Consider the following 18949-nt stretch of genomic DNA (forward strand, 5'->3'; position numbering starts at 1 on the left):
ATGCCTTTCAATTTTATGTTGGAAGCTAGACATGATGTATTGGGTAATAAGAACTGAGGTATTGCAGGGGCCTTTAGTATGAGGGTTTATGTTTATTTCACTAGGAATTATGCTGTGTTTACTGTTTTCCATAGCTATAGATGTCCAAGTCTTCAATTTCCTTTACTATCCTAGTTTTGGTCTCTCTCTTTTCTTAGGATTGCCTGGAAATCCCTCATTAAATAGTGTCTGAAAATTGTAGCTTTTCATCTGTAATCCTGTTATATACAGTAGAATTGTTGATGTGATTATAAGGGATGGTGAGGAGATAAGTATATTTATAGTCCTATCATTTGTCTCAAGTTTTAAGTAAGCCTGGGTTTTGCCCCAAAGTGTGACCTTCAAAAGTGCATCTCAACTTTTCCTCCCCTTAGGTAAGGCAGAAATGCTGGAGATGATTGGAGTTTGGTATTTTCCTTACCTTACTTTGACTAGGCTGTTATAAATTAATTTCCCTGGAGGGAAGGGAGAGAAGAGAATTCTGTGACCTTATTTCAAAATGATTACATTTTCCTCCTTCTATCAGAAGCTCATAGAGATTATTCTGTGGTCTTCACAATGAGAACTTGGGTGGCGTTCCTGGTGGTAAAGTTCACAAAAGTGTGGAGGACTCCATGAGACTGAGACAGCCCAAAGTTTGTAACTTTCATGCTCATCTACACTGAGTCTCCAAGAGTTCATCGAAGTTTTTAAGTGTTCTTAATAATACTGGCTTCAGCTAGGGCTTCTAATCTTGAACTTCAGTTCACAGTAATCTCCAATTCTATGTATGCACCTGTCTGTCTCTCTACTTTTTATCAGTGTTGCTGAAATTTGGGCTCTGTACACTGATGCCAGATTAAATCCTGGAGACAGAGATTTGGGTGAAGTAGAAAGAAATAGCTTTATTTCTCTGCCAAGCAAAGGTGGCCACAGTGGGTAATGCCCTCAAAACTGTGTGTCCCACTCTCGAGGGGGTAGCAAGGAGTCTTATAGTGCTCAAGGCGCAGGGTGTGATCAGGTCATGGAATTTCTTCTGATTGGTTGGTGGTGAGGTAAGCGGGAATCAGCATCATCAGCCTTCTGGTTCCAACTGGTCTGGGGTCTACATGCTTGTGGGTAGCATACAATTAACTTCTTCTGCTTGGTGGGGGTTTCAGTATCTGCAAAACAACTGAAAGGACATGGCTGAGAATATTATCTGTAGTCCTTGAGGAAGAACTAAAGATCCTTGACGTTGTTTAATGGCTAAAGTATTATTTTGTCTTGCTTGACTGTTTTCCTTTCGTTCTGCATTTCCTCACTTCTCTGATTAAATTTATTCTTTGACTAAAGTTTTTCTACAGACAAAAGGCAGGAAGAGAACATGGGTGGGGGTCTATTCTGGGAAGGGCTTATAGAGTCTTGCTCAGTTAAAGCAGCATTTTTCCTCATGATGTTGATACACTAATGGATCTGTTTGATTTTTCAGGACATTGATTTTACAATAAGAATGAGAGGATTGGGACTTCCCTGGTGGTCCAGTGGTTAAGAATCCACACTTACAATGCAGGGGGTGTGGGTTCAATCCCAGGTCAGGGATCCCACATGAGGCAAGGCCAAAAAAAGAGAGAGAGAGAGAGAGAGAGAGAAAGAGAACTGATAACTTTTACCTGTTGGAGCAGAAACCAGAAGGCTTGGCAAGCAAATTTTAAAACAGATTTATTCAACAACAAAAAATCTTAAATTAGAGGTCATTGTCTTCCACAGATTCCATCATCAAGAGGGGGAGTTTTAGTTCAAACTTCCTATCTTTGCAAAAATGTAGGTCTCTTTGTTTTTCTTTGGCAATGAAATAAGAAATTCTTTATATGCTTTAATATTTGAAAGAAAACACTTTAGAACAAGTTAGAATATTTACCATATACAAATTAATTCTATTGTATTAAGTATATTTATTTTTTAAAAAGCAGAATGCTTAAACTTTTCCAACTTGTACATACTGGAATAAAGGGGAAGTTTATTACTACACCTAACTCACATCCTTTATGGTGAGAAGAATGCTCAGTGACAGTTCCAGTATTTCCTACTTCTGCTCTCCTTCCTCATGGAAAGTCTAGGAAGTAGTCAGAATTTGGCTTGGCATTTCAGATGGCCACTCTGATCCCAGGACTACATTCTCTGGTGTCCCTGCCCTCAGACCCCAGGATCCATGACTCTGGTCTTACTCTCCCTTAGCCACAGCCTCCTGACTTCAGGTTTCTGTAACAATTCTTGCTGGAGATCCTCAAGGGTCTCTGTTACTTTGGCTAGAATGATGGAAGCAATCAATCTCAGAATTACAAACTTGCCATCTGGTTCTTAATTCCAGGTGTCACATTTCCCAGGATCAGGGGACAATAGCCCTACTCCATTGAATGAAGCCTTTCCACACTTTCTGTCAAAATGACCCAGGCCCAGACCTGCATTCTGAGATTATATCTTTCTCCAGCAATATTTTTCTAGCAAGATGTCCTCTGCTATCCATCCTTCATCTCTGTTGTGCCCTGGCTACTATGGCAGAAGAGTGTTTCCTCGACATCTTGCCATTTAATTCACCACCAGTAAATGTGATGGGTCAATAGGAATATGAAGTGTTGCTCAAACTCACTAGGAATCAGAGAAGTGCAGATGAGAATTACACTGAGCTATCACCTTAGACACATGAGATTGGCCGACATTTGAAGGTTGCTAACCGAAAGTATCAACCAGGATATGAGGAAAGCAGGAAACTTTCTACACAAGAGGACAGAAATGCTCAGTGAAATTAAATACACTGTTGCCCTGTCCTCCAGCGCATTCTATTCCTGATGTCTATCCAAGCAAAGTCCTCGTGTCCAGGGCACATGTAGGAAAGTGCTGATTACAGTGGTATTTGTAGTAACAAGGAGTTGGCAGCAACCTAAGTGTCCTTCACCAGTGGTATCGGTAGGTTAAATGGTTTTAGGTTGGTTTCCTCCAAAACCAGACCCTGAGATGAGGATTTATATTCAAGTAGCTTACTTGGGAGGTGATTTAAGGGAGCGCCACCATGGGAGTAGAAAAGTGAGGCAGCGGCTCTTTGAGACTCAAAGAAGGATACATGATCAGCACGTTACCTCAGAGGACAATGGAAGCTTCCTCTCACTGAAGAACATAGGGAGGCAGTGCTGGCCATGACCCCAGAGTAACCCCACCTGAGTAGGTGGAACACAGGGGCATTTATGCACCCACTCACATTTTCCAGGCTGAGTGGTGTTCCAGGGCCATTAGTTGCAGGTCCATCTGGATGGCCCAAGCACAGGCCAATAGAAAGCCTTCAGGTAGAGAGTCCCAAGTTCATGCAGCATAATACAGGAGGCATGGACTAGAACTGTTAGTGCCAAAGAGAGAGCACAAGGCAACACTTGTGTCATGAAGATGGTTTTAGAAATGGGGGGGGTGTTGTGGGATGAATTAGGAGATTGGAATTGACATATATACACTATTGATACTATGTGTAAAATAGATAACTAATGAGAACCTACTGTATAGCACAGAGAACTGTACTCAGTGCTCTGTGGTGACCTAAATGAGAAGGAAATCCAAAAAACAGGGGATATATGTATATGTATAACTGCTTCACTTCGCTGTACTGTATAAACTAAAACAATATTATAAAACAACTATACTGCAATAAAAATTTTTTTTAATTAAAAAAGAAAAGTGTAGAGGGAAGTGCATTAGAAACAGCAAGAGTGATAGACCTATACCATTAACATAAATTAAAAATACATGCAGAAACAAAAGCACATTATATATGTCACACTCGTGACTTATATGTGGACAAATTTAGGACACATTATACAGTGCCTCAGGGTGGAATGGTGAATGGGACTGAAGATGGGGAAGAAATTTAGGGGCCTCATGGAAATTCATGAGGAAATGCTGTCATAACCTGAGGGAGTGACTTAAAATATCCATCTCCTTCTACTCCTCTAGGTTAATGAACCTGCTTTTCCTGGATCCCCTTAAAACCCTAACCTCCCACGTTATACTTAGGATATCTGGATTCAGCCGCCCTAAGAGTAGGAACTGTATGGATTACAAGGTCACTCCACTCTCAGTCTGGTGCCAGGTCTCGCCAGAGTACATTTGAACAAGAGGTGCACAAGGACAACCCAAGTTCCCATGACTACATTTCCCAGAGCGCCCTGGTAATTCTAACAAGATTCAAAGGGTGGAGCAGTTTGCAAACCAATGAGGTCTCTTCCTGGGCTTGTCCAGGAAGTGGGAGGACGGCAGTCAGCCCGGTTCCTGGTTGTGGGACCCAGGGGAGCTCGGTAAGTGACATGTTGTGCTTTGAAATCGGGGTTTAATCCTATTTCAAATGTGAGTCCAGGAAACTAGATACTACACACACCAGAATGTCAGGTCCTAAGCCAGTTCAGAACGTTTGGCTGACATATAACTTGAACCCTTATGCTGTAATTACTGTACAGGATAATGGGGGAGATAACACACCCTAGTTCAAACTGTCGGGGTTGATGCCAAAAGCTCAGCTTCTCTGTACGCCGGTGCCAAATCAGATCTTGGAGACAAAGTTTTGGGTGAAGTAGAAAAGGAGGGCTTTATTACTTTGCCAGGCAAAGGGGTACACAACAGCTCCTGCCTCGAAAAACTATGTGTCCCAACCCAGGAAGATTTGATAAGGAGTTTTATAACTCCTTATCAAAGGAGTTATCAAAGGGTGGGATTGCGGACAAGATGAGGATGTGTGTAGGGTCTCAGGTGGTAAGTCTTCTAATCTTGATGAGCGTCTCTGGTCCCTTTAATCTTGCTTTGGGTGGTTTCTTGCCTGCCCCTCCTTTGATTAGCAACTGTTTGAATCTGCTCTCTGGAACTCAGGGAAGGTCATGGAGGCTGTAGTCTTGCCGACAAGAAATCGGGGACAAAAATAAAAGGCCAAGCCTCCATACCTGGGTGCCTCACAGGGCCCTGCTCAGTTTCAGGGTTAGAGTAACAGCCATGTGACATCCCAGGTGTGAGGACTTGGGCAGGTCATTTAAGCATCTCTAAAAGTCAGTTTATCCCTCAGAAGATTGGAGCTAATAAGAGAGCTTACTTTAAAAGTTTGTTGCGAGGATGAAAGTATATAAAATATAGCTAATGTGTACAACACGTGATTCAGGGGACAGGATTTCCCTCTTGGATAATTGAAACAGCAATGTCCACCTTCTCTGTCCCCACCTGGGTGTGTCCCAAAGGGCCCAGTTAGTCCTGCAGTCATCAAATTCATGATCACTCCTGCTCCTCCTGCATTAGCTGATCAGAAATTCTCTAATGATCATCCCCAAACTCCAGGGAGGCTGTGTTGTGTTGTCTGCACAGTTTAAGGGAATTCTTGAGGACATTTTATCCTGATGGAAGGAAGACCCTAAGGGGAAGGTCTTCAGGAGCCATAAATGACAAGAGCCAGCTCTTTCACTGTCAGGCAAGCTGAGGACACCACTCCCTGAGCACAAATGTTTAGAATTCCACAGGAGAGAGGAGCTTGTGGAGGCTGACGGCCCCAGAGCAAGGGGACTGTGGGCTCTCCCCTCCGGACATTGCTCCCTTGCCCTGGCCCGATGCCCACAACAACAACACGCCTGTTGGCTCTTCTTTGATGAACTGACCTTTCCCTTCCCCCAAGTCACAGTTTAGTTCCTCAACCACAAAGTGGCTGACCCTGCCCCCTCTCACTCAGAAGGAAGTTGTTAACTGCCAACTATGTATATAGCTGCATCCTGCCCAGAGACTTATTTTGTTTGCCCTTTACAGGTTTAAATAGTTCAGAGCCAACTTTAAAAATAGGCAGATTTCACCCACAACTCTGAGTTTCTGCTCCTCAAGACGGGGAAAAAAAGAGAAACGAAGAAACGTTCAGAACTTCCTGCTGCCTGGGTGTAACGTTTTTTTTTTTTGGCTGTTTTCCATGGGCCTTCTGTGCAGTAAGCACTGTGAAGGACGGTCTGTGGGCACGGCTTGCATGGCAACTTCTCTTGTTTTCATCCAGAAGATCACTGGGCTGGCCACTTGTCCCTGGGGGTGGGTTGGGTTGTGGTGTCCTTGCAGTGAGCCTCGGCACCAAAAAAAGGTAAGTAAAGGGAAGGGATGGGAAGGGAAGGGAAAGGGAAGGAGAGGAAAAGAAAATCACAGCATATAGAATGAAAAGCCACTTAGAAGTACCTCTTAAAATTCTACTATTCATTTGGACAGTTCTAATGCTAGGCATACACCCAATGAATTGAAAACAAATACAGAGAAAAGTACTTGACCACAAATGTTCTCAGCAGCACTGTTCACAGCAGCCGAAGGTGGAGCGGAACATAGAGACAGGACGTAGACTGGTGGTTGCCAGAGGCTGGAGGAAATGGGGAGTAACTGCTTCATGAGTTTGGGGTTTTACTGGGGGTAGTGAGATATTTTGGAACTAGATAGAAGTCATGGTTGTGCAAAGTTGTGAATGTACCAAATGACACGGAATTGTTCACTTTAAATGGTTTATTTAGGTCACATAAATTTCACATCAATTTTTATAAATCTGTTGTCATGACAGATATGCTGGCAGTAGGTACAGAAAGTTCCACCTCTGTCCAAACGTGTATTTATGCTGCTTGTAGCCCTGAGTGTGTCATCAGCATTTCACTCCCTTCCCTTGGGCCCTCATTTTAGTTCCTGAAGCATAAAACAGAGGACTCCATTCCTTCCCTCAAAAGGAGTTTTTTTGTTTTTGTTTTTTTAATATCAGCTCCCTAGTACTTCTGTCCCAGAGACTTATTTTGTTTGGCTTTTCTATCTTCAGCTGAGCAGCTGTGTTCCCTCTGGGCCTGCTTGGTAGTCCTCACAATACCTGCCTGACTCTGAGAGCTTTAGCTCAGAGGCCTGGCTGAGCTGCAGGCCTTCAGTACATAAAGCCCTGTTGTCCAATGGCTTCTGAGTAGGGCTAGCCTAGCAGCTCCCTTTCCAGCCAGAAATCAAGAAGATGCCCACTTGCCCTGGGGTCAGGGAGGGTTGTAGTGTCAATCCAGTGGGATGCCATATCCTTCACTGAGACAGAGAAAAGGAAAAAGAAGGAAAAGTATAGGAAATAAAACACAAACACCACACACACACACACACACACACACACACACACACACACACAAAGAAAAGCCACTCACTAGCACTCCTTAAGGTTCTTTTATTCAGTCGTGCCAGAAGTTCAGGAAGTAGGTATAGAAGATTTCGTCTCAGTCCATAACTGTACTTGTGGTGGCAGCATCTCAGGGGTGAACTACCTCTGGATCAACCTATTTTTAATTCTTCTATTTTAGACTTTTGCTTACAACTTTATTTGGGGAATGAATAAGGGTTTCTTTAGTTGAAAAATAAAAAATAAAATAATAAAAATGAAATAAGATAAGATAAAATAAAATAGAAAAACACTGCTGTACATGAAAGAGGTAGAGACCCTAGACTGCGAGCTGGACAATGAGTTCTTCATATTGACCTGCTCTCCAGGGCTACATCAAAAAGGTAATTTGTAACTGAAGTACCATGTCACTTAGGGATAAATCAAAGCAGCCAGTTGACTACTGACCATTCAACAAAATAACAAGCATTCATTTGGTGACAGAAGAAGTCTCTTTTGCCTGACTTTCAAGGCCCTCTGGAAGTTTCCTCATCCCTTACATCTTACCTTTCTTTCACACAGCTCTCCAAAATGACCACTGATATGACTTGTCAGGTTCCCCAGATTTAGACGCTGAGGCCAGGACCATGTGCAAGTGGCTTATGATGTGCTCCTGGGAGAACTCCAGTGTCAGCTTGAATGTGAATTATAACTCAAAGTCTTTCCAGACTCAAGGCAAGGCAGCTGAGTTTTCAGAACATCTCACCAGTAAGTCACTGATGCAGGGCTGCCCTGGCAGGACATGAAGTCCCTGGCACTTCCAATTTTCACATAGGAAGGCAAAACAGCTCCAGGAACCCCCAAGAAGTCTTCCAAAGAGTCCACAATGCAGCTCCTTGAGCACAAGGACACAGAAGCCATGCTAGTCAGAGGCAAAGAAAAGTGGTCAAAGACATCTAAAGCTTTCTGGGTGGCTTAAAGACAGCATTCTCCCCACATTAGCCTCAGTCCTGAATCCTCACCAATGCCATGTGCCCTCTCAAGGTACCCTGAGCATGCTCTGTTCTTTACCCTCTGTACCTGAGGTAGAAATCTATAGGTCTGATGGCTTCCATTACATCACATTTTTAAAATGTTTTTAAACTACTTTAGCCAAATTCTCATAACATTTCTACTCTTTGTTCTATATTAAAAAGAAACAATTCCTTATATATAGTTCTGTATCCACCTTTGATTTCTTTCTTGAATATAGTTTACAGGTGAGATGTCTGGCTGTAGTGGAGCTTGGACTCCAATCTTTCCAGTGAATATGAGGGAAGATGACTGATGACAAGAGATACTTTAATGGCTGATCTTCTGTATATCGGTGGTTCTTCTTCCTTTCCAGTGACACCATACATTAAGAACACTGCGTTATTTTTCTACCCCAATATCCCCAATTATACTTTACACATAAAGGAAGACCATGTGTTACCATTACATATTGGTCTTTGCTATGTTTGGTAATTCTTGTAGTAGCAATCAGGGACATAGAACATGATTCACCCCTCCTAACTGATCCTAGGGCAACTAATCATCTGACTGGTTCCTTCTGAGCGCCCTTGTGCTGGCTTCCACAACCTCCAGGCTCAGAACCCATCAGTGTTGCTGTCATTTCCTGTGGTTGCACTTGCTACACCCTCCCCTATGCAACTCAGATGCCCACTTTACTCTTCAGTTCTTTCCCTTCTGTTTTGTGATTTTTAGGTACTTTTCACAACTCATGTAACACGAAACTATCTTTTTGTTTTCAAAGGAAGTCACAGTATACATTTTACTATCTCTTCTATTATTTCTAGAGTTCAGTCCAGGAGAAAGGAATTTCTGAGACTTCTGAATTAAAATTGAACATCAACTTGCTTCCATTTGCTTAGAAATGTTTTAAGTGCCTTTCTGGAAGTTCTCAGTAGATGCTCTAAGTGTTTTCTTTATATATCCCTTGAGTCTTCTCTAATATTATTCATGAAGCTGAAAGGAAAGGATATATCTGCACAGAAATGCTATATATCAAGAAATAAGGCTAGTTGTGTTTTCAGTTAGCTATTTTCCTGGCAACTGTTTTCTAAGTTTTGCTAGTATTTCACTGTGAATCACAATTAGTCATAGCAATTTCTTTTGTTTAATCACAGAATACTCAAGTAATATTTAGTTACTCTTTCTGATTTACTTCACTCTGTATGACAGACTCTACGTCTATCCACATCTCTACAAATGACCCAATTTTGTTCCTTTCTATGGCTGAGTAATATTCCATTGTATATATGTACCACATTTTTTTTTTTTTTTGGAGTACACAGGCCTCTCACTGCTGTGGCCTCCCCCATTGCAGAGCACAGGCTCTGAATGCACAGGCTCAGCGACCATCTCTCAAGGGCCCAGCCGCTCCAAGGCATGTGGGATCTTCCTGGACTGGGGCACAAACCCATGTCCCCTGCATCAGCAGGCGGACTCCCAACCACTGTGCCACCAGGGAAGCCCTGTGTACCACATCTTTATCCCTTCATCTGTCGATGGACATTTAGGTTAATTCCATCTCCTGGCTATGGTGAATAACGCTGCAATAAACATTGGGGTGCCTGTGTCTTTTGAAGTATGGTTTTCTCAGGGCATATGCCCAGTAGTGGGACTGTGGGGTCATATGGTAGTTTAATTTTAGTTTTTTAAGGAACCTGCATACTGTTCTCCATAGTGGCTGTATCAATTTACATTCACACCAACAGTGCAAGAGTGTTCCTTTTCTCCACACCCTCTCCAGCATTTATTGTTTATAGATTCTTTTGATGATGGCCATTCTGACCGCTGTGAGGTGATACGTCATTGTAGTTTTGATCAGCATTTCTCTAAAAATTATTGAGCATCTTTTCATGTGCCTCTTGGCCATCTGTATGTCTTATTTGGAGAAATGTCTAGGTCTTCTGCCCATTTTTTGACTGGGTTGTTTTTTTTTGATATTGAGGTACATGAGCCCTTTGTATATTTTGGAGATTAATCCCATGTCAGTTGCTTCATTTGCAAATATTTTCTCCCATTCTGAGGGTTGTCTTTTTATCTCATTTATGGTTTTCTTTGCTGTGCAAAAGGTTTTAAGTTTAATTAGGTCCCATTTGAGTTTTTTTAAACATCTTTATTGGAGTATAATTGCTTTACAATGGTGTGTTAGTTTCTGCTGTATAACAGAGTGAATCAGTTATACATATACATATGTTCCCATATCTCTTCCCTCTTCCCTCCCTCTCACCCTCCCTATCCCACCCCTCTAGGTGGTCACAAAGCACCGAGCTGATCTCCCTGTGTTATGTGGCTGCTTCCCACTAGCTATCTAGTTTACGTTTGGTAGTGTATATATGTCCATGCCACTCTCTCACTTTGTCACAGCTTACCCTTCCCCCTCCCCATATTTCCATTACTCTAGGAGGTGGGTCAAAATGGATCTTGCTGTGATTTATGTCATAGAGTGTTCTGCCTATGTTTTCCTCTAAGAGTTTTATACTTTCTGACTTTATATGTAGGTCTTTAATCCATTTTTAGTTTATTTCTGTGTATGGTGTTAGGGAGTGTTCTAATTTCATTCTTCTACATGTAGCTGTCCAGTTTTCCCAGTACCACTTATTGAAGAGGCTGTCTTTTCTCCATTGTATATTCTTTCTTCTTTGTTATAGACCATAGGTGCATGAGTTTATCTCTGGGCTTGCTATCCTGTTCCGTTGCTCTATATTTCTGTTTGTGTGTCAGTACCATATTGTATTGATTACTGTAGCTTTGTAGTATAGTCTGAAGTCCAGGAGCCTGATTCCTCTAGCTCCATTTTTCTCTCTCAAGATTGCTTTGATTATTCAGAGTCTTTTTTGTTTCCATACAAATTGTAAAATAGTTTGTTCTAATTCTGTGGAACATGCCATTGGTAATTTAATAGGGATTGCATTGAATTTGTAGACTGCTATGGGTATTATAGTCATTTTCACAATATTGATTCCTTCAATCCAAGAAAATTGTATATCTCTCCATCTGTTTGTGTCATCTTTAATTTTTTACATCAGTATCTTGTAGTTTTCTGAGTACAGGTTTTTGCCTCCTTAGGTAGGTTTATTCCTAGGTATTTTGTTCTTTTGGTTGCAGTGGTAAATGGGATTGTTTCCTTAATTTCTTTTTCTGATCTTTCATTGTTAGTGTATAGGTATGCAAGATAGTTCTGTGTATTAATTTTGTGCCCTGAAACTTTACAAAATTCATTGATTAGTTCTAGAAGATTTCTGGTGGCATCTTTAGGATTTTGTATGTATAGTAGAATACCATCTGCAAACCGTGAGCATTTTACTTCTTTTCCAATTTGTATTCCTTTTATTTCTTTTTCTTCTATGATTCTCATGGCTAGGACTTCCAAAACTATGTTGAATAATAGTGGCAAGAGTGGACACACTTGTCTTGTCCCTTATCTTAGAGGAAATGCTTTCAGTTTTTCACCATTGAGAATAATGTTTGCTGTGGGTTTGTCATATATGGCCTTTATTATGTTGAGGTAGTTTCCCTGTGTGCTCACTTTCTGGAGAGTTTTTATCATAAATTAGTCTTGAATTTTGTCAAAAGCTTTTTCAGCATCTATTGAAAGGATCATATGTTTTTATTCTTCAATTTGTTAATATGGTGTGATTCGTGTATATTGAAGAATCCTTGCATCCCTTGGATAAATCCCACTTGGTCATGGTGTATGATGCTTTTAATGTGTTGTTGGATTTTTGTGTCTATATCCATCAGTAATATTGGTCTGTAGGTTTTTTGTGATATCTTTGTCTGGTATTGGTGTCAGGGTGATGGTGGCCTCGTAGAATGAGTTTGGAAGTATTCCACCCTCTGCAATTTTTTTGGAAGAGTTTGAGAAGGATGGGTGTTAGCTCTTCTCTAAATGTTTGATAGAATCCTCCCGTGAAGGCTTCTGGTTCTGGACCTTTGTTTGTTGGAAGATTTTTAGTCACAGTTTCAATTTCTTTACTTGTGATTGGTCTGTTCATATTTTCTATTTCTTCTGGTTCAGCCTTGGAAGGTTGTACTTTTCTAAGAATTTGTCCATTTCTTCCAGGTTGTCCATTTTATTGGCATATAATTGCTTGTAGTAGTCTCCTCCAATCCTTTGTATTTCTGTGGTGTCAGTTGTAACCTCATTTTTCATTCCTAATTTAGTTGATTTGAGTCTTCTCCCTTTTTTTCTTGAGTCTGGCTAAAGGTTTATCACTTTTGTTTATCTTCTCAAAGAACCAGCTTTTAGTTTTATTGACTGTTGCTATTGTTTTCTTTGTGACATTAAGAAAGAATTAGATTTTTAATTCCCACAAAACACCTTTCAGCATGATTAACTTTCTGATAACACCCTCACCTGCACCAGTTTTGTTTTGGGGGTTTGTTTTTGTTGTTTGTTTTTAGATCCAAAGAACATGAAAATCCTTTTTTGACAAGGCTTAGAAACCTGACACTATCTCTTTTTTCCTCCCTCTATATGAAGGATGTATTTAAATGAATGGTGGTCAGTAAGACATTTGTCAGCTATGGGTATTGGGTGCTTAACTGTCTAATGTTACCATTTGAATATTATATATGATTGTAAGACTTATGTCACTAAAGATTTTTATTCTGATTTTTCATGATCAAAATTCATATGATATTGTATAGACATGCTTTGTAGTGAACTATAGTAGCAATAATTTCTGTACATGATCTAGGATTTATTCCAGCATTTCTTTTCCTTTTTTTTTTAAAAAAATATTTTATTTAAATTAACAAATGATGGAAATAGAAAAGTCTACATAAAGATTTTAGAAGGAGAACTTACAGGACACAAATTTGTGATTCATTAGATGAGACACTTGGATGTGATTCCTAAAGCTTTTATTGAGCATTGCCAAATTTGTAAGCTTCATAGGGATGGACATTATATTTATAAATGCCCTTCTATAAGGGTTATTGTAGATGTGAAATTCTTGACCTTAATATCATCTTTGAAAATATTAAATTGAAAATTCTGTTAACTTATATTTTAAGAATAGGCATACTGTATTACTGCAAGAGATTTGATTTTCAGCAGAGTGCAAAGTTCTTTCAAATGCACGTCTTTTTTTTCTAATTTCATTTTGTTTTAAAGCACTTTTTAAGTGTAGTTTTCTCATTTAGTAAATGTCTAATTGAACAAAAGAGAAAGGCAATAGAAATACATAGCTTATCACCATTAACCTATGGGTGGGATTCTTTGTACCATGTCACCTCAGGCCATGTCATCTTACCAATAGTAATGCACCACTATTACAATTAGTGTCCATACTAGATTAGAACTCTGGTAACAGGGGACAGAAATTTTTTTCTACATAGGATTTTACAAAACACAGACTTTTGGGGGTGGGGTGCTCACCTTACCAGAGAGTCAAAAGATAGCCTAATCCTCACCAGTGTCATGTGCCCTCTCAAGGTACACTGAACATGCTCTGTTCTTTACCCTCTGTACCTGAGGCAGAGGTCAATAGGTCTAATGGCTTTCACTTAAGTCACACTTTTAAAATGTTTTAAAATTACTTCAGCCATTATTCTCATAACTTTTCTACTCTATCCTATAATAAAAGGAGTCAATTCTGCCTTTCTCTTCCTTAGTTTTTCATTTTGATTTACATCTTCACAGGCTGATGGAGAGGTAACACTATTAGAATATATACATATATATATTTTTTTTCTATTATCCTTTTTGAGTTTTATCTTTTCCTTCAGAAATACCAATTATCTTTATATTGGATTGTCTTTGACTGGTTTTATGTCTATTAACTTCTCTCTAACTCCTTAATGGCTTTATCTCTTCATTGAAACCATTGAGTATTAAGTTTTCCTTCTACATAAGTCATTTGATATTATGCTATATATATATATTCCCCTATTGTTCATAATTACTCATATATTATCATTGTTGTTATTCTTAATTAGTTTCCTAAGTTATAAATAGTTCTTTTGATAATGCTGTGTTATTTTATCACCTCATTTTTTTGGCTTTTTGGTATGAGTCCATTTTAAATGTTCTATCTCTTCAAGTACCTGTGAAGAATATCTTTCCATTGTTCAGTTTATGTTTCTTCTTGAGCTGGTTGTCATTTCCCCCTATGTTTTGTGTATTATGTCCTTTTTTTCTGATCTCCATCTCATAGTATATTTGCATTCTGTTTTTTCATCATATTCATGCATGTATAGTTCTGTCTCCATCTTTTATTTGTTTCTTGAATGAAATGTGACTGGTGAGATGTCTGGCTGGAGTGGACCTTGGACTCTGCAATCTTTCCAGTGGAGATGAGGGAAGATGACTGAAGACAAGAGATATTTTGATGGCTGGTCTTCTGTATGGATGGTTCTTCATCCTTTCTTGTGACACCATACACTTAAGAATATTGCCTTATTTTTCTGCTCCAACATCCCCAATTATACTTTGCACCTAAAGGAAGACAGGGGCTACCATTACATACTTGTCTTTTCTGTGTTTGGTAAATCTTGTAGTAGCAATCAGGGGCCTGAGACAGGGTTCACCCCTCCTTGCTGATTGTATGACAAATATTCATCTGGTCTGTTGTGTCTGAGCCCCCTGCTGGTGACTTCCACAGTCTCCAGGCTTAGAACCCATCCGTTTTGCTCCCATCTCCCATCACTGTACATTCACTTCTCTTCTCTGTGCAACCCAAATGGCCATTTTACTCCTGTGTTGTGATTTTAAAATACTCTTTGTATTCATGTCCCAATGAGAACTACTGTCCTTGTTTTCAAGAAAGAATATGATATATTTAAAACTTTTTTCTTTTATTTCTACAGAGTGAACTAGGAAGAAGAACTATCCTAAGTCTTCTGAATTAAAACTGAGACTCAGTCTACATTGAACTTCCTCAGAAAGGTATGCTTTTCTGAGACATCTCAGCTGGATCCCTAAGTGTGTTCACTCTCTCTCCTTTTATTCTTTTCTTATATTTATGATCAAGGAAAATGAAATGGTATATCAGTGCACATCTAAATTACAAGTCAATATATAAACTTTGCAGTGTTTTCACCCAGTTTTATCCTGACAACTACTTTCTAGTGCCTCCATATTTCACCTTCTATCATAACTTCAGTAGTACAAAATCTCTTATATTTAGTCACAGAATATGCAGATATAATTTGGTTATAACATGTTGCTTGCATCCAGACCCTGGCTTCTTCTCAATGAACTTGAAGTTACTAAATTCTAAAGTAACATAATATTTTTTTAACATCTTTATTGGAGTATAATTGCTTTACATTGTTGTGTTAGTTTCTGCTGTATAACAAAGTGAATCAACTATATGTACACATATATCCCCATATCCCCTCCAGAGGAACAAAGAAAAATCTTTAAAATCAAAAGATAGCTTTAAAAAATATACATTAATATCCAAATAAAAAGATGTTGGTTAACCCAGAAATGAAATGGCCAGGCAGTTACAAATCATATTGCTTTTGTTCCACATCACCTGCCCTCCTTACTTACCCAGCACTGATTCTGGATACAGAAGCAGAAGAGGGTCTGTGGTGGTCTGGCTAAGTACCAGTTGTTCTCTTGGTGTCTGAGTCGTAGAGTTTTTGGCTTGTGCTGATGCATGTAAAGATGAGAAGAAATGAAATAAGCTTAAGAGATTTGGAGGATATCATATTGCAGACATCAAGAATAGAAAAAGTTGAAACACTAGCAAAATGGGAAGAATAACTGATCAAAAAAGAGAATTAGGTGAATCTGAAAGAAATGACATTAAGAAGGACAACAGGAATACATAACTTATCACCATTAACCTAGGGGCAGGGCCTTTTGTAACCTCTCACCTCAGGCCATGTCATCTTATCAATGGTAATGCACCACTGTTACAATCAGTGTTCACACTGGATTATGACTCTGGTATCAGGGGACAGAAACATTTCCTATATGAGATTTTACAAAATAAGGACTTCTTTTTTTTTTTTTCTGGTTCACCTTACAATAAAGTCAAGATATAGCTTAAAACTTGATTGTTGTCTTTTCTCATCTTTCCTTTTCCTGCTTTTCATTCTTCAACTCAATAAATTCTTTGTTGATATTATTCTTCAGCAAGTTCTCTTAGTAGATTTGAGCAAATATCCTACCAGGTTCTGGCCCTGCAGTAGAAGCATCTGCTTAGGTTTCAGCAAAAGTTCCTCAACAGAGTATCATTGAACTGACTTGGACCACATGCCATCCACGCGCAAAACACTGGTCCTAGAGAAAATGTGCTTTGAATTGCGCCTACCTTGGTCATATGTCTATTCATTCAGCTCAGTATGTACAGCTCACTCTCCATACAAGCCAGACATAACAATTTGATGATGGTGCATTTTGCCCAAACTGCAGCCTTCCCCTACTGCCCTTCTTACAGTGATTACTCATCTCCGAGTAAAAGACAAAAGGTCAGATCTCATCTCAATCCATGCTTCCACTTACTCCCTCTGCTCCCTTCATCTTGTCTTCCTTGAATGTTCTTTGGAAACTCTAGGCAGGTTCCAGTTTAGGGCTTTTTTTTTTTTAACCCTCTGGTCCTTCTTCCTAAATTGTCGTCTCACATTTGTGGACATGGCTCATTCTCTCACATCCTTAAAGTCATAGTGAAGCTTCCTCTGCCCACCTTATTGGAAACTGAAGCTCTCTCTGTGCACATCTTATCTACCTTCTTTGCTTTATTTTTCCCAGAATACTTATCACTATCTAAGAAATTGCATGTTTTTTAAATTCATTTAATTCACTGTGTCATACCAGACCCCACTAAATTGTAAGATTCTTTAAGATTAGCAACCACTAGGTCAGTAACATATACATAATAGATTTTCAGTAAACTATTTATTGAATAAATCAATAAATCAGTTTGTGAATGAATATGAATCTTTGAGTGGGGAAATTTGTGTAAGGTTCAGCTGAAGAAGATATTGAGTTGGTCAAGTACCATGAATGAAAGTACTATATTATAATTCTCCTGTTTGTATTAGAAACTGTTTGTAAACTCTATTTTAATTGATAGCAACTTGTACCTCTCCTTATTCATCACCAAAAAAACCACATGTAAGCTTTTTATCATTTTACTCATCACTTCATCTGGATTTCCAACTTCTCATGCTCAAAACATGGAAGAAGTGATAATACTTTTCTTTCAGGGTTACTCGCACCATTAACTGAACTTATGCATGTGAAAGCCACTAATACACTAAAAACACACACACAAAAAGGCTTATAATTACAGTTATTTATAACCATTGTTTGTGTTTACATGTTTAAAATACATTTGTTATCATTAGGCTAATCAAAGAAATTCAAGTACAAAAGTAATATTTTTGTTTTGTTTTCCTTGCCTTAAGGAATCATGAACATTGAAGCATATTTTGAAAGAATTGGTTATAAGCACTATAGGAACAAGTTGGACTTGGAAACATTAACTGACATTCTTCAGCACCAGATCCGAGCCATTCCCTTTGAGAATCTTAACATCCATTGTGGGGAAGCCATGGAATTGGGCTTAGAGGCCACTTTTGATCAAATTGTGAGGAGGAACCGAGGTGGGTGGTGTCTCCAAGTCAATCATCTTCTGTACTGGGCTCTGACCACAATTGGTTTTGAGACCACTATACTGGGAGGGTATGTATACAACACTTCAGCAAACAAATACAGCAATGCCATGATTCACCTCCTGCTGAAGGTGACCATTGATGGCAGGAACTACCTAGCTGATGCTGGATTTGGACGCTCTTACCAGATGTGGCAGCCTCTAGAGTTAATTTCTGGGAAGGATCAGCCCCAGGTGCCTTGCACCTTCTGCTTGACAGGAGAGAGAGGAATCTGGTACCTAGACCAAATCAGAAGAGAGCAGTATATCCCAAACCAAGAATTTCTTAATTCTGAGCTCCTGGAAAAGAATAAATATCGGAAAATCTACTCTTTTACTCTTGAACCTCGAACAATTGAAGACTTTGAGTCTGTGAATATATACCTTCAGGAATCTCCAGCATCTGTCTTTACAAGCAAGTCATTTTGTTCCTTGCAGACCCCAGAAGGTGTTCACTGTTTAGTGGGCTTCACCCTCACCTACAGGAGATTCAATTATAAGGACAATACAGATTTGGTAGAGTTTAACACACTGAATGAAGAAGAAGTAAAAGAAAATCTAAAAAATATATTTAATATTTCCTTGGAGAAAAAGCTTGTCCCCAAACATGGTGATAAATTTTTTACTATATAGTGTAAGCAGTAAAAATGGTCTCAGTATTACTTCTGGTGCTGTAACTTTTTATTATAAAAATGTTTAAATGTCTATAAAAGTAGAGAGAATGAAATAATAAACCTGCATTTGTTTATCACTCAGTTTATCAGCTATAAACTAGAAGCCTATCATATTTTCTCAATGCTCCCACATTATATTGAAGAAAATGCTAGATATCAAACCATTTCACCTTTAAAAATGTCAACATATATAATTAGATAACATTTAAAAAAACATAACCATATGCCTTTTCAAAAATAATAATAGCAAAGATGTTTTAATGATGGCCTATGGTTTTCTTGAGGAAAAAGTGATTTATGCTAGAAAACTTTCCACATTGGTTAATGTTGAATTCACAAAACATGTTTACCTATAACTCAGTAACTAGAACATTGAGGGAAACTTTTTTATTAAATTCTACCAGTGTATATCCAATGTCATATTTGTGCAGAAATACCACATGTATAATGGGATTATAATT

At 39.0% G+C, this 18949-nt stretch overlaps 1 protein-coding gene across 2 annotated transcripts; it reads left to right on the top strand.

Annotated features, from left to right (window-relative positions):
- The first annotated feature begins 4311 nt into the window (after positions 1-4311).
- Positions 4312-18575, top strand: LOC114897658 (arylamine N-acetyltransferase 1). 2 transcript variants are annotated; one of them, XM_029226691.1, is made up of 3 exons: positions 4312-4337; positions 15014-15092; positions 17570-18575. In XM_029226691.1, exon 3 carries the CDS (start codon positions 17575-17577, stop codon positions 18445-18447), a length of 873 nt encoding a protein of 290 aa, XP_029082524.1. In that variant the 5' UTR covers positions 4312-4337; positions 15014-15092; positions 17570-17574; the 3' UTR covers positions 18448-18575. The 2 variants fall into 2 exon arrangements, with proteins under 2 accessions (XP_029082524.1, XP_029082523.1); XM_029226690.1 differs by lacking the exon at positions 4312-4337 and having other exon boundaries at positions 14291-15092.
- Positions 18576-18949: the final 374 nt, after the last annotated feature.

Source organism: Monodon monoceros, unplaced genomic scaffold (genome assembly GCF_005190385.1).
Source record: "Monodon monoceros isolate NGI ecotype Baffin Bay Population unplaced genomic scaffold, NGI_Narwhal_1 Super_Scaffold_17, whole genome shotgun sequence".
Classification (NCBI taxonomy): domain Eukaryota; kingdom Metazoa; phylum Chordata; class Mammalia; order Artiodactyla; family Monodontidae; genus Monodon; species Monodon monoceros.

Excerpts from the sequence above, each read along its gene's own strand:
- LOC114897658 (XM_029226691.1), top strand. The coding sequence starts at position 17,575 with ATGAACATTGAAGCATATTTTGAAAGAATTGGTTATAAGCACTATAGG.